We start from the raw sequence: 14,096 nt of genomic DNA on the forward strand, positions 1-14,096 counted from the left end.
CAGTGGGCTACAGTGAAGCGGTTACACTATGTGTATTAATCTATGGGCTACACTTTTAATAAACGTCCTTCAGATGAAAAACGGTTGTGGATTGTGGAGTATGTGGAGATCTAGCGTGTAAAAGTTCTGTGAACGCTGCATTACAACGGCTGATCATGCGCAATGTCGATAAAAAAGTAAACTTCTGGAGAACAATGGAGATAGTGTGTAGAGGGCGTTGCTGAGAGCCAGTGAAGAGTGGAGAGAAGAGTGAAATGTCATGTCATTTTGTCATTTTACTACAGCTGTTTGAGGTTAAATAGTTATTTGATTTTATTGTTCATTTGTTGACAGATTGTTATTGTTAATTATTGATAAGTTAATAGACGGTTGACATTGGGGATAGTGACTAGTCACTATAATTTAATACATACAAATAGACAATTTACATAAGTATTGCAAGCAGTGACAAAATAGTGGTCATTTATTCAATTGAAATAATATTTGTGTAACGAAATATGATTTTTTCCTCGACCCTCATATAAATAAGGTAATTTTTTTATTCTCATTATTTAATGCTTAATCTGTTTCTAATTTTTTATTTATGTAGAAATCGACTCCTTTAAACACGCTTAAAATGTTTTCTATTATTATTTCATAAAAATTATTCTTTACAAATTTAGTTATTTTAATGTATCTGCGATTTTATCAACATCTATAGCTAATGGAATTTAAAGTACGTTAAGAGATACTGATTGCAATTCCTTACAAAAGTATTGAGATTTTTTACTTTTACTGGGAGAGCTGAATGTACACAAAGAGAAACAAATTTATTAATGCAATTATTTTAATTTAGAAAAATCAGTTCATAAAAAGTGTTCAGTTTATTAGTAAAAATAAATTCTGAGAAAAATTTTGCTTGCGAGATATTTTTATTTTATATTATATTAACTATTGTATATATGAAAATATAGTTACCTATTTTCTTTAGACCTTGACTAGTTTTAAAGTTATTCTAATTGTTCAGCTGATTATTATTTAGATTTTAACGAAAGTGTAAAATGGTGTAAAGTGCTTTCTATTTTGTTTAAACAAATCCTACTTGTTATATGTGATCACTTATTAGATAAATTGTTATTCTATAAAGGGTAATAAAATCAATATACACATAAATTATAAAAAAAAATTGTAAGATATTTTTGTAAGATCTAAATAATATTGATATACTTACCAGCCATAGAATAAACTTTGGTAACAATTAGCTAGATTTATTTTATTTGGCTATTTAAAAGTATCACAGGGTTTGAATTTTAAAAACTGTTATACACTATCATCTTTTAACCTCTCAAACTGTCAAACTAATATCTGTAACATTTTTATTTGGATTATTTTCACCAATGACAGATGTAATAAATATTTACAAAATAAACCTTTTCTCGAAGAAATTAAATTTTAATAAGTAGAGAAATATGGCAGTATTAAAATTGAATACGTCAAAGATTTTACCTTTTAATACAAAAACATTAGGTATATTACATTAATAAATATTAAAAATTACTAATCAATTACATAGTTTTACATTGCTCAACCAAGAATTGAAGCATGTCTTCATTTATATTTGCGTTTTAATAATTTAGCTACTACTAATGTATTTATGTTTACAGAAAGTAGATCAAGCTGTATCATTTCGCTGACAATAGTAGAACTTTCCTTAAGCCATTTTGCATATCATAATTTTAATTAAAAAAAAAAATATTATTGATAAAAAGTATATTAAACATTTTTGTGAGTGTAACGATGGCTAATTAATATTATTTAAATTGGTCAAATGAAATCAAAATTTATTTATATGTTCATATACAATCTAAAACCTTCAAACAACTAATTATTCGTGTATTGTTCTTATCTCAAATTTGTCATTATCTCTTTGGAGTGGCCTCAAATGTCAGTTATTTATTTTCTCTTTATTAAAAAAGTTCATAAGTAATTTGCACTATGTAAGTTTTCAGCCATTTTTATAATAAAAAGAATATTAGAAAAATATGTTTGTTTTTTTACTTTACTTTGTTTAAATAAATAAGTAAATAAAGCTGATACTTTACTTTTGTGTTCTATATACTAGAACTGTACTTATTTTTATTTTTTTTTAATGACCTATTGTAGTAGATACTATTAAATTATAGGTATTGGATGAAAATTGAAAAGATTATTCAAATATGTGTTGAATTATAACAGCTAGATATCAAACTAATTTTGTATTTAATTGGGTATTTCTGCTATATTGAAAAGAAACAAAGCTGGCGTGGGATATTTTTTGGTTAAGTAAAACTGTAAGTTTTTAAAATCAAACCCCTCACTAGTTCTAATAATTAATGTTTAATTCTCAGTACTTGTAAAATGGAAACACATTTTTTTTGTAACTTATTATTGTTGGTGTACCTAATGTAATTTGAAATGAATTTTTAGGCAATTTAAATTCTTGTATAATCATAATATTGTATTGCTAACCATATAATAACAAATCATTATCAACAAAATAAATATGTACTTTGCATGTATATGTTAAGTACAATTTTCGTTAATAAAATTTTATTGGAACATTGTTAACACTATCTGGAATAACTATACAAAATGCTTCATTTAAAATGTTATAATTCGTAAATTATATGGGCATTATAATTTTCTCTTCGTTTTGACTTTGTAATGTTGTAAAGTTAGATCCCAGTTTAGGTGACAACGTAAAATGGATTAGAATAGTCTGTTGATATTAAGTAACCGTTACTAATTATTATAATTAAACATTCTATAATACTCTCTTTTCTTTTGTAGATAAAAAAAACATTGTAATTAACAAGTATTCCTTCTTGTTAGTTCAAGTGTGAAAATTTATGAAAGTTTTAGATGATGCTCCATTTAGAATTATGTAAAGATTTGCAACATTTGTGGTGTTATTGAATTGATTATTCATTTTTTAACATGAGAGTTTCTAATTTATTCACATAGATTAACTTATAGATTATTTCATAAAATTCACTTTCAACAAGTGGAAATATTTTATGAATACATAAAATTTATTCATTCTTCATCAACCCTATTCAGATTTTGTTACAAGTATTTGATATATTAAGGGCATAAACAGTTTTATGTTTATCAGAAATATCAGTTTCTTATTTTTATATCCCATCTGTAGTTTTAGGTACAAGTAGGTTATCTATAAAATAGTTCTGTTTATTTGAAATATCAGAAGTGCACATTGTTTCTTACTTTTATATCTGGTCTGTTTATTTTTTCTGCGCCAAACATGATCAGTTAAATTATTAAGCTTATATTTCAAGTACATACCTGTATATTATGTGTATATACACGTATTTAATTAGTTACTTTTCTTGTGATACCTGGCCTTCGATTGAAAGTAATAATTAAAAATCACCATTAAATATTTGTTGATTTTGTAATATGTTAAGAGATTAATTCTTCATACTTAAGGGGTGTTCAGTAAACAAATTCATCTCTATTTTTATGCTTTTATTTTTTTTTTATTTAAGGAAATAAAATTATTATTCATAAAAATCTTTAGAAAATTTACGTGTATGCAGTTAAACATTATTACTTCGGCAGTTTAGGGAATTTCGAGCACATGAAATTAGCGAATGAACTCATAAACATGAACAGTAAAAATAATAAACTCAAATAAAATAAAAGTAAAAAATCATTGAGCGAAAGGTTCCATACACTTATCTACAAAATCTTAGACAAAAGATTAATTTGCTTACTGAATATACTTTTATCAGAGTGTCTCAATAGGATGACAAAGTTCAATAACGTCCTTAGTAATAGTGAAAATGTTTGGCAATAAGATTATGAACTGAAAATTGATAAAAATAAGAAGATACGTATCATTAAAAGAAAAGTTAGAAGTGGTATCCACAAACATGTATTTTATTTAACTGTGTAATAAAATTCATATAACTTAGATTTTAAGAGGAGGGATAGGAGAGCTATTCACTAATACACAGGGTGTTTTTAACTAATGATCATGTGGGAAATAACTACATTTACACCCGCAGTATCTAGTAAACAGTTAAGGTAAGGCTCATGCTAATTGAAGTGGTCACTTTGATAATGAAGCATGGGACCCATATCATTTTTTAGGGCCAAATAAAGAACATTCTTGACGAAAAAATTTGAAATTAAATTTGTGATATAGAACATTAAAATAAAGGTGGCCGATCCTGAGATCTCAAAAAGAGTTGCGCATATATCTACGAAATACTTTTTTTTATATAGATACAAGCATATGGTTTTTTACAAAATCGTCATAGGGATATACATGGTGATTCAGAACATATCCAAAAAAAAAAAAAAATTAGGATGCACAGGGAACTCTTACAAATACAATTTTGTAAAGAAAAAATCAAAAAGGGCATTTCTAAAATGATTTAAAAATACACTACTACACGGCACTGGAAACTGGTCCACTGTAAAACCTGACCTCGTACAATGGGACAGGCACGGTGTGATAAAAACAGACAAAAACTTGAAAGAATTTCGCAAGGAAAGGAATAAATAGAATTTTATAGCATCTATTTTATGTCAGCAAATTCAACTTCTTTTGCCGCTATTGTTATTACTAATTAATAAAATGAATTTGTGGTTTTAGTTAATAAAATAATTTGACATACTTGATGTTACAAAATTTTGTCCACCATAAACACATTTGGACCTGTCTTACACAGTTTCTACTAACTAATACAAAAAATGTTGTCTTGCTTCACCATAATACAAATGCTTCACCATAAATTCAAACGATATTCATCAACTTCGAGTTGCTATACACGCAAGCCATTTTTGACACTAACTACTAAAAAACTATTGTAAACATTATCTCAACGACGATTATAAAATCGGATTTCAGTATTCTTCACGCGTACTACGAATGACGCTAGAGACCACAGTTGTGCAGCTTTGTAATGGTTGAAAGTACTACAACTTCAGTAATTTTTTTCTCAGACACTATAAGGATTTTACAAAATTTTGTTTACATATTGACTTCATTTCTCATGCCAAATCTATTCCCAAATTTTTTTGAATAAGTTGTGAATCACCCTGTATATTTATATATTAATTTGATATTAACATTTCATTTTTCTAACTTCATAATGCTGCAACATCAAGAAAAATGAAAATTTTGTGAAAAAGTAAGAGCGCATATTTGTGTCTATGAGTGGATCATGAAAAAAATATATTTTGCAAATGTATGTATATGCATCTCTTCGTATCTTAGGTAACTAAGTTCATTATGTGGACCTAGAATTGCTCCTAAATAAAATATCCTCTATATTTTTATTTACTTGAATAGAACACTTTTTATTATATAAAAGGTTTGAAGAGCCCATCTTTAATAGTGAGGGAGACATGACCAAAAAAGTGGCATCGATGCAATTACTCTTATCGGTCATGTTCTTTTTACGTTGGATGTTGAATTTGACATCGAGTCATATAAAAGTTATAAAGCCATAAAGAAACACCCTATATATGGACAAGATAAACTAAAAGTATAGTTAATTATATTATTATTACCGACTGATTCATGTTTCATTATATGACTAATTTCCTATACAAAGTTCATCATTCAAATGTTTATTTAATTTGTTAGTGTAGAGTATCTTACCATTTGTCATAAATCGTAATTTAATATAGCAGTGGTACAAATCACATTATCAGTATCACTCTGTAACTGATAAATTCTTATACTAAGTTCAAAGCTCAAAGTTATTTGTAAAAATCTTATTTATCACGAACAAGGGTAAAACCATACTATAAATGTAGTACTAAAAGGTATAATAACAACTATAACCCTGAAATTTAAATTGGTGTATTATACATATTATATAAAATATGCTATTTTTTTAATTAGTAATAATTTATTTTATTTAGTGCTAAATTTATTTCAGATAAATATGGGATGTTGTACAACAAATTGTCAAAAATGGACAACATTTTCTTTGGCTGGAGTATTTTTATTACTAGGTATTTTAATAGCAGTACTGTGGGATGGAATTTTTCATAAAATTGTTGATCATGTAAGTATCATAATTACCAATTTTTTTAATTTTTGAAAATGAACTTCATGTACAAATATTTTCTTTTAAACTGTAATTCATTTTGCCTGCATTTGTTGTTTCTTAATTTTTTAGGAATTATCTTTGGCAAATAATAAAACCAAAGGATACATCAACTGGAAGGAAACTCCGATTCCTATGTATTTGCAATTTTACCTTTTCAATTGGACCAATCCAGAAGATATAAGAAATATTACAATTAAACCAAATTTCAAGGAACATGGTCCTTACACTTACTATGAACATCACATTCGAGAAAATATTACTTTCAATGACAACGGAACTATTTCTTTTCAAACTAAGAGACTTTGGAAGTTTTTACCAGAGAAATCTGTTGGATCATTATCGGACAATATAACTACTTTAAATCCTATTGTTGTTGTAAGTTACTTGGGTAAAATCTTTCGTCCGATTATTTTTCTCATTATGCTCACTTTTAGACTGTTGGAAATATGGTCAAATATAAACATTATCTAGTGAAAAGAGGAGTTAATTTCTTTCTAAAGGAAAAAAAAGTGACGCTAGCCATTACTAAGACTGTTGACGAATTTATTTTCAAAGGTTATGATGATCCTTTGTTAGATCTTGTACATAAACTAAATATTAGTGGTGTTAATGTGCCTTACACCAAATTTGGATGGTTTGTGGAGGTAAGAGAGTGCTTCAAATTTTCTTAAGAGTACCTACTATTTTAATAAAAACAGTTCTGCGAATAAAAATTTGCACAATATTAAATGGAATAGATAAAAAATTATGTGTATCAGCAGGAAAAATATTTCGTCTATAAATAAAAAAAAATCAGTTCACATCAGTTCACAATGGCATACAAAAAAATTGATTAAGTGTTGCATCTAAATATACTGAAATTAAAATAAATAATGAGATTTAGTGGCTGTTTTTTTAAGCAGGTCACGGGAATCTCTTAAGAACATCAGTCGAATTGGAGGAAAGTTGTGCAGAAAAAATTTGAAAGAGATTGGAATCCTCCAAAAGAGGCCCATCTATTTCCATTTCTGAGTAAAAAAAAATAAATAATTAGAAAATGAAATTCCCCAACTTTTTCCTAATTTGATCAACCTTGTATCTCTTAACACAATCGCTGTTCTTGAAACATTAGACATCCAGTCTTTGAAAACATTTATTGCTTAAAAAGTTTGTAATAATAAAATAAAAGATTTTGCAGAGGAAATTAAATTGTTGCATGTAATTTTTTAATGTAAAGGGTTTATGTCGGAAGAATTTTTTTAAATTTGTAATGTATGTTGTTTATAAAAAGCATACCTCAAATGTTACTAATACACGCAACTTCAAACCAATTCTAAAACAATTATTATATTATATTCCTCAAAAAAAGAATATGTATGCAAAAGTGTCACTTTTATTGCAATTTTTATTACTGTTCGTTGACTACACAATATTATTAAGTAACTTGAGTAAAATTATGCAAATAAGTTGTCAAACAGTGTTGTGATTAAATTACTTAACACTTCGTAGACAATATGCATGTCGAACTCAAAATTTGCTAAAAACCTTTGAATTATTACGGCTTTTAAACCGTTTAATATTAGTTATCGTTTTAAACATATGTTGCAGAATATTTTTAGAAGGATTATTTTTATTTTCAAATAATGATAATACGTGTTTTGCTTTCAAAAAAATTAAAATCCACGTCGGCATTTTTTGCAAAACTTACTTTTTGTTTAACATTCAATATTCTTGATTTTGTTACACCGTACAAATTTGTTTTTCTGATAATAAGATATTTTTAGCGGAATGGTAGTGCAGAATATGACGGTATGTACAATATGTACAATGGAGAGAATGATATTGAAAAATTGGGATTGCTAAATACTTGGAATTATAATAATACAGTTTCCTTTTTAAAAGGAAACTGTTCAAAAGTTGAGGGAACAACTGGAGAATTATGGTATCCTCCAAGAGACAGATCCACTATTAAGTTGTTTTCCTCTGATCTTTGCAGGTAATTTTTTACATTAAAGTATTATTTTTATTAGGAATAAAAAACAGTTTTGAGTGAATTTCTAGTTAAACTTTGCCGATTTTTAATATGAAAAGTCATAATTTAAAAAAATAAATTAGATCAGAAGTGAAACAATCCAAAGAAGTAAATTAAAAAGTTATTTGGGTTCGGTATGGTGATCACTATTAAATCTGTATCTCACCCAACAGATTCAGCTTCTTAGTAAATGTAATGAGTTTACTGGGCGAGACTTTGTCCAGATCCTCCATTTACATTTGTAGTTTGCCAGATATAAAGAACTAGGTCCATTCCCCTGCCAGACACGTCCATAAAAATGTGTCCTATCTCCTCAAGCTCTAAACACATGGGTCACTCACGTCTTTGGTCATCCTAGCCTGGTTGTGCGATATTATAAAGGTAGTGCCCAGAACATTATGTCAATTAGAATTTGCAGTTGTAACCTGTTTAAAAGATTTTTAGCTTCGTTTCTCAATAGGATAGGTTACGAATGCCTGCGAAAGAAGTAGTAGTTCTTACCAGTTTTCAAATAATCTTTCTTATGTCATGGAAATCCACCTTGGCAGTAATTGAAACTATTCCAAGAACTGGTTCTTATCTGACTTAAAGCAGCGCCTTCTCTGGTTAGAGACTGCCATCATTCTCTTTTAGCCCTAAATGTACTGGTATCCAAAAAAAAGTATCCCTGTTATTGTTTTTTTTTTGCAGTTTCTTACTGTTCGTAAATCATGGTAAGATCAAAAGGGTTGAGGCCTGCCTGGCTGTTAGAAGTTTATTTATTTATTTTTTTAAATATGCAATGTAAAATAATAGTTATGATTTTAAGCATTGTAGTAGCTTGAAAAGAGACTATATTTATATTTATTATGTTTCAGTTCTGTAGAGTTGATGAAAGTTGATAAATATACAACTTACGGTATTGAAGGAGACAAATATTGGGGCTCCGAGAAAGTATTTGACAATGGTACTACATATCCAGAGATGAAATGTTTTATTCCAGAGGGGGTTCAGCTGCCATCAGGAGTTAGAAACGTTTCATCATGCAAGTAAGGAGATTTATTAATTAATTCAAATCGTTTAAATAAAACCCAATATGACATCCATATAAAAAAATTAAGTTATTCCCTGGAAAATTGGAAAGTAAAAAAAAGTGACTAGTGTAGTTATCCAATGAAAAAACTAACAATTGCATCAGAATTTCAAGATTTTTTCACTTTTAGTACAAAACGAAGTTACAACTAATTTTTTAAAAGAGTACTTTTTAACTTTTATAAAATTCAGAGGAAATAAATTTTATTTACAGAATGTACTAAAAAAATTATGTTTTTTACAATACTGATTATTATGTAATATATTATAGTACTTGTGAATGTGAAATATTTGCCTTCTAACCACCTGATTTTATTTCTAGGTTTGGGGCTCCCGCTTTTATCTCTTATGCTCATTTTTACATGGCTGACCCTGTCTACAGAGAAGCTATAGATGGAATGAAACCTAATAAAGAGAAACACGATATGTATTTTGCATTAGAACCATCAACAGGTTTGCCTTTGAGAGTACAGGCAGCATTTCAGATAAATTTGAAAATGGATCCTGTAGAAGGCATAGAGTAAGTATTATCTTTAATTTTTTTTGTAGGCCATCAGGATCCAGGGGGCCTTGCAATCGATGCCCTCAAATCTAATTACGCATTTATCATTATTGTTTATTATATTTAAAACTTTTATCATCCTTTTATCAGCCTATAGAAAAGAATTGCTTCTTAGATCTGACAAGGTCGATCCTGCTGCACCCTGGCTGAGGATGTCCTAACTTACCCTAAAACTGTGGACAATGTCGACAATTAGACTTTATATGTTGCATTTTGAAGATATTTATTTATTTATTTTTAGCATGCTCACTAATATACCATCAAAAATGATGCCTTCGTTTTGGTTCCAACAAACGGCTGACTTAAGTAAAGATCTAGCCGATCAAACAAAATTGTTACTAGTGGCGCCATCTGCCGGTACTTACACTGGATATGGATTTATCGGAATCGGTGTTCTCTTATTAATAATTGGAGGTTTTGTAACTTACAGGAGAGGGTGGAAACAAAGTGAGGAAGAACGGTTATTAAATCAACAGTCCTTATAACATTATTCTTTTTCAGCTTCCAAAATAAACAGTATGTAAGAAAGAAACTGTGTTGTTTACAGTCAGTATGTTGCATGATTATAATGTTATTTTGTTTCATGTTTTTCAATTTTGTGGGTAAGATAAAAGATCCTTTTACTCTTTCGAATAAAATTAAAATTGTGTAAAACACCCAATTTTAATTTTATTCCACATTTGGAAATAAATCGTAATACCATTAAATATTTAAAGAAAATCTGTATCATATACTATTTCAATCATTTTATTTGCATAATGTTTTGTAAATAGATCAAGAAATCTCAGTAGGCCATGTACTAAGAAGGTGAACGTAATAAATGATTGCTTTTCTGAAATGAAAACTGTACCTGTTACATAGTTCTCACAAATTATAAAATATGCCATAAAATTACAATGCCGTCTAGTATAATATATTGCCTGTGATATTAAAAAATAGAGTAATGCCTGAACTGAATAAGTTTTTTGGCATTTAATTTTTGACGGTCACAAAATTAAAATTAGGGCGTTTTTCAAATCTTATCGACAGTTGCGCTGGCAGAAACCGGTTTTGCACTAAACCATTTTTTTATTTCATTAATGACTAATTCCTACCAGGTCTGTTAGAAAAATATCAGACCTTTGGCAGAAGAAAAAAACTGGCATATCTAGAACGTTGGAAACCTAATCACCCTCGAAATAGTCTCCTTGGGTCTCCACACACTTCTCCCAGCGGTGCTGCCATTGTTGGAAACATTCCGAGAAGGCCTCTTTCGGAATGGAGTTTAGCTCGGCTGTCGTTGCAGCCATAATGTCCTCTCTTGTCTAAAATCGATTTCCTTTCAATGGCCTCTTGAGTTTGGGAAACGGCCAGAAGTCGCAGACGGCCATATCAGGAGAGTAAGGAGCATGTCGAACCATAGGAGTCTGTTTTTTTGCCAAAAAAGTCTCGATCAAGTGCAAGGAATGTGCTGGAGCATTGTTGTGATTAATGCGGCAATTTCTTATTTATTGACCACAAATCCAGTGTCTTGCGCCACACAGCATCACGTAGGCATCTGAGGACATCCCTGTATTACCCTTTAGTGATTGTTTGACCCCTGAAGTACGTAATAGTGGTGTACCACACCATGGGAGTCGAAGAAAGCAGTCAGTATCACTTTGACGTTGCTGCGGGCCTTCTTTGGTTTTGGTGAATATGGAATGCTTCCACTGTGACGACCAGTGATGATGGTGTTCATGAAGTTGGGGTCACTGTTTCTGGAATCCAACATGTCTTGTGAGACTTCAACACGAAGTTGCTTTTGCCTCGCTGTGAGCAGCTTCGGCACGAATTTCGCTGCAACTCTCTTCATGGCCAAATCTTGGGTCATAATGGGAAGAGCCGAAAAAGTGCTGATGTCCATCTCTTCCGCAATTTCTCGGATAGTCACACGACGGTCCCGCATCACCACACCATTCACTTTGGCAATAACTTCGTCATTTTGGCATGTTCATGGCCGACAAGAGCGTGGCTCACTCTCCACCGATGTGCGGCCGTCTTTAAACCGATTGTAATACTCCTTAATCTGTGTGATGCCCATAGCATCATCACCGAAAGCCGTCTGCATCTTCTGAATGGTTTCCACTTGGCTGTCGCCCAGTTTCTGGTAAAATCTGATGCATAGCGCTGCTCCAGTCGTTCCGTCATTTTCCTTGTGATAAAGAAACCGAGGAGAGCATTATACAGTGCCTCACTCAAACGCTGCTTGCCAGCGACTGACACTATAGACAGACGGGAAAAAATTCACACATGCACACAAAGGTTCAAGGTAAGCGGGTTTGATGCAAATCCATCAGGTTTTCATAAAACAAAATAAGGTCGGATACTTTTCTAACAGAACTCGTGTGTTTTTAATTTCACTGAGTAATTTACGGTTTCGCTACGAATTAGTTGCCAGGTCCTCAAGATGTATACATCGGTTTTTGGAATTTTTGACAGGTAACGGTTGTTGTTGGCTAAAAATTATCTTAATGGAGAAGTTTTTATTATTTAGTTATACTAAAAGGTGAGATTTTGTTCTTAACAAATAAATTAAAATATACTAGAAAATTAGGATGTCTGTGGTGAAAGCTCATTTCTAAATTAACGATATTCTATAGAGAAAAATAGTTTTGAGATATATGCTATCTACCGTACTTTCTAAACTCTTTCTAAAGACATATGTTAGTATTAACATCTGTTAGTAAAATTAGTGAAGTGAGAAGTCAAAAGGTAAGTCACTAGGCTGCTTCCTGCAGGTGTCTATGTTCTACAGGTAGATGTTTCGGAGAAGACTGACATGCTTGGGAAAGACCTCGGAATTTTAACGAAAAAAAATTTGTCCAGCCATAAAACTTCTTTCTCCTTATTCTAGAGTTCCCAACATCTTTTAAATAAATAAAAAAATTGATTTTCTGAAAATTATAGAGTGGTCCTACACCTTAATTTTGGAAGCAACATATTGCATCAAAATGATTTTTTTAGAATATGATACATTTTCCACATTGTTATTTGTTGTTAGTATCAGTAGAATCATGAACTAAAAAAAAAATTGACAAAGCAGGAACAGAAGGGCACCACCCTGTAGTGGTATACAGTGCCATGAAAAGTAAAAACCATTGACTTGATTGAGTTCCAACTATAATAATTCGAAAAATGTTTTGATTTGAAATTTTATTCATGCATTGCGTTAACTATTACAGAATATAACTGTTTGTCAGAGTTTGGTACAAAACTTTGGCAATTGAATGTAAATCACTCATATCTATATTTGTTGACCCTGATAAAATATATTTTATGTTAAAGATACAATGATCTAAGGATAAAAGCAAAAAGAAGCTATTGTAAGTATAAACATTTTAAGGAAGTGAAAACATAAATTACTTTAAATTTTTTATATACTGTGGACTATGATTTAGAAGTTTATGTAAAATTCAATTTTTGTGCCATGTATTTAAATACGTCCACATCTTGACATTTGTATTGAAAATTTGTCATTGTGTAAAGAAATTTAAGGGATCATTTTAATGAATTCAGAAATATTGCTAAGGAATATTTTGAGGTATGCCATAATATCACACAAAGGTATTGAAATGTACATATTACTAGTCTTGTTTTAACAACACAGTTTTTAACTTCGATGATGTGGCATATCCAAAGATATGAATTTGCTTTAATGTAAAAAATATGGATCCATTATTTTTTTATAGTGATTCTTAACATTCCTGTTTTTTTGTAAGACTTGTAAAAGTTTGTAAATAATATGAAGTTAGATTTTGTTTCCTGTTACTGTTGATTCTAATAAAACAAGCTGTGATAGAATTCTTGACCATGTTAAAATTCATTGTTTTATAGATATTGTAATAAATTTTGTATGTAACGTAATAAATTAGTCAGAATATTCTTCATCGAGAGGGGATAATTAACAAAAAGGTTTATTTTATTTGGGATTTTAGTTTTTCTCAATTATTCTGGATACACTAACTAGTCAACTAAATGAGATTAACTGAGGTCTCCATTAAACTTAATGTAACGTCTTAGTACTTAATAATAGTACAATAAAATGTTTTTTTTTTTGAAAGGTGTTTTTTTTATTACCAAGTTCTAAACCCTTGTAATATTGGTGATAGATTTATATACTTGAATTTTAATGTTTCATTAAATGTTATTGAAAGAAATGCTCGAAAAAAATACATATTTGTTGACAATGATACGGTACGACCAACATTTAATTTTATTATTTCTTAAAAACAAAAGAATAAGACTATGGTCCCCCACTTAAAACTTTTTTCTTTTATTCACATAAAGCTTTGTTTAAATCAGTTATCCAAAAATCGATTCTTTC

The 14,096-nt window shown here is 29.7% G+C and overlaps 1 protein-coding gene across 4 annotated transcripts; it reads left to right on the forward strand.

The window, feature by feature from the left end:
- Nucleotides 1-245: 245 nt before the first annotated feature.
- On the forward strand, nucleotides 246-13,832 carry LOC108911870 (protein croquemort). 4 transcript variants are annotated; one of them, XM_018716959.2, is made up of 9 exons: nucleotides 246-529; nucleotides 5,934-6,062; nucleotides 6,177-6,482; nucleotides 6,542-6,751; nucleotides 7,871-8,082; nucleotides 8,976-9,146; nucleotides 9,512-9,709; nucleotides 9,993-10,198; nucleotides 10,253-13,832. In XM_018716959.2, the coding sequence occupies exons 2-9, from the start codon at nucleotides 5,940-5,942 to the stop codon at nucleotides 10,273-10,275; spliced, it is 1,449 nt and encodes a 482-aa protein (XP_018572475.1). In that variant the 5' UTR covers nucleotides 246-529; nucleotides 5,934-5,939; the 3' UTR covers nucleotides 10,276-13,832. The 4 variants fall into 4 exon arrangements, with proteins under 4 accessions (XP_018572475.1, XP_018572451.1, XP_018572466.1 ...); XM_018716935.2 differs by having other exon boundaries at nucleotides 247-529; nucleotides 9,993-13,832; XM_018716950.2 differs by lacking the exon at nucleotides 246-529 and adding an exon at nucleotides 1,946-1,976 and having other exon boundaries at nucleotides 9,993-13,832.
- The last annotated feature ends 264 nt before the right edge of the window (nucleotides 13,833-14,096 follow it).

The sequence above is a fragment of the Anoplophora glabripennis genome, unplaced genomic scaffold (genome assembly GCF_000390285.2).
Source record: "Anoplophora glabripennis isolate ALB-LARVAE unplaced genomic scaffold, Agla_2.0 scaffold6, whole genome shotgun sequence".
In the NCBI taxonomy this organism is placed as follows: Eukaryota; Metazoa; Arthropoda; class Insecta; order Coleoptera; family Cerambycidae; genus Anoplophora; species Anoplophora glabripennis.

Coding starts and splice junctions, on each gene's coding strand:
- LOC108911870 (XM_018716935.2), top strand. CDS start 5,940: ATGGGATGTTGTACAACAAATTGTCAAAAATGGACAACATTTTCTTTG. Junction 6,063..6,176: donor TTCATAAAATTGTTGATCAT/GTAAGTATCATA, acceptor TTAATTTTTTAG/GAATTATCTTTGGCAAATAA. Junction 6,483..6,541: donor CTTTAAATCCTATTGTTGTT/GTAAGTTACTTG, acceptor GCTCACTTTTAG/ACTGTTGGAAATATGGTCAA.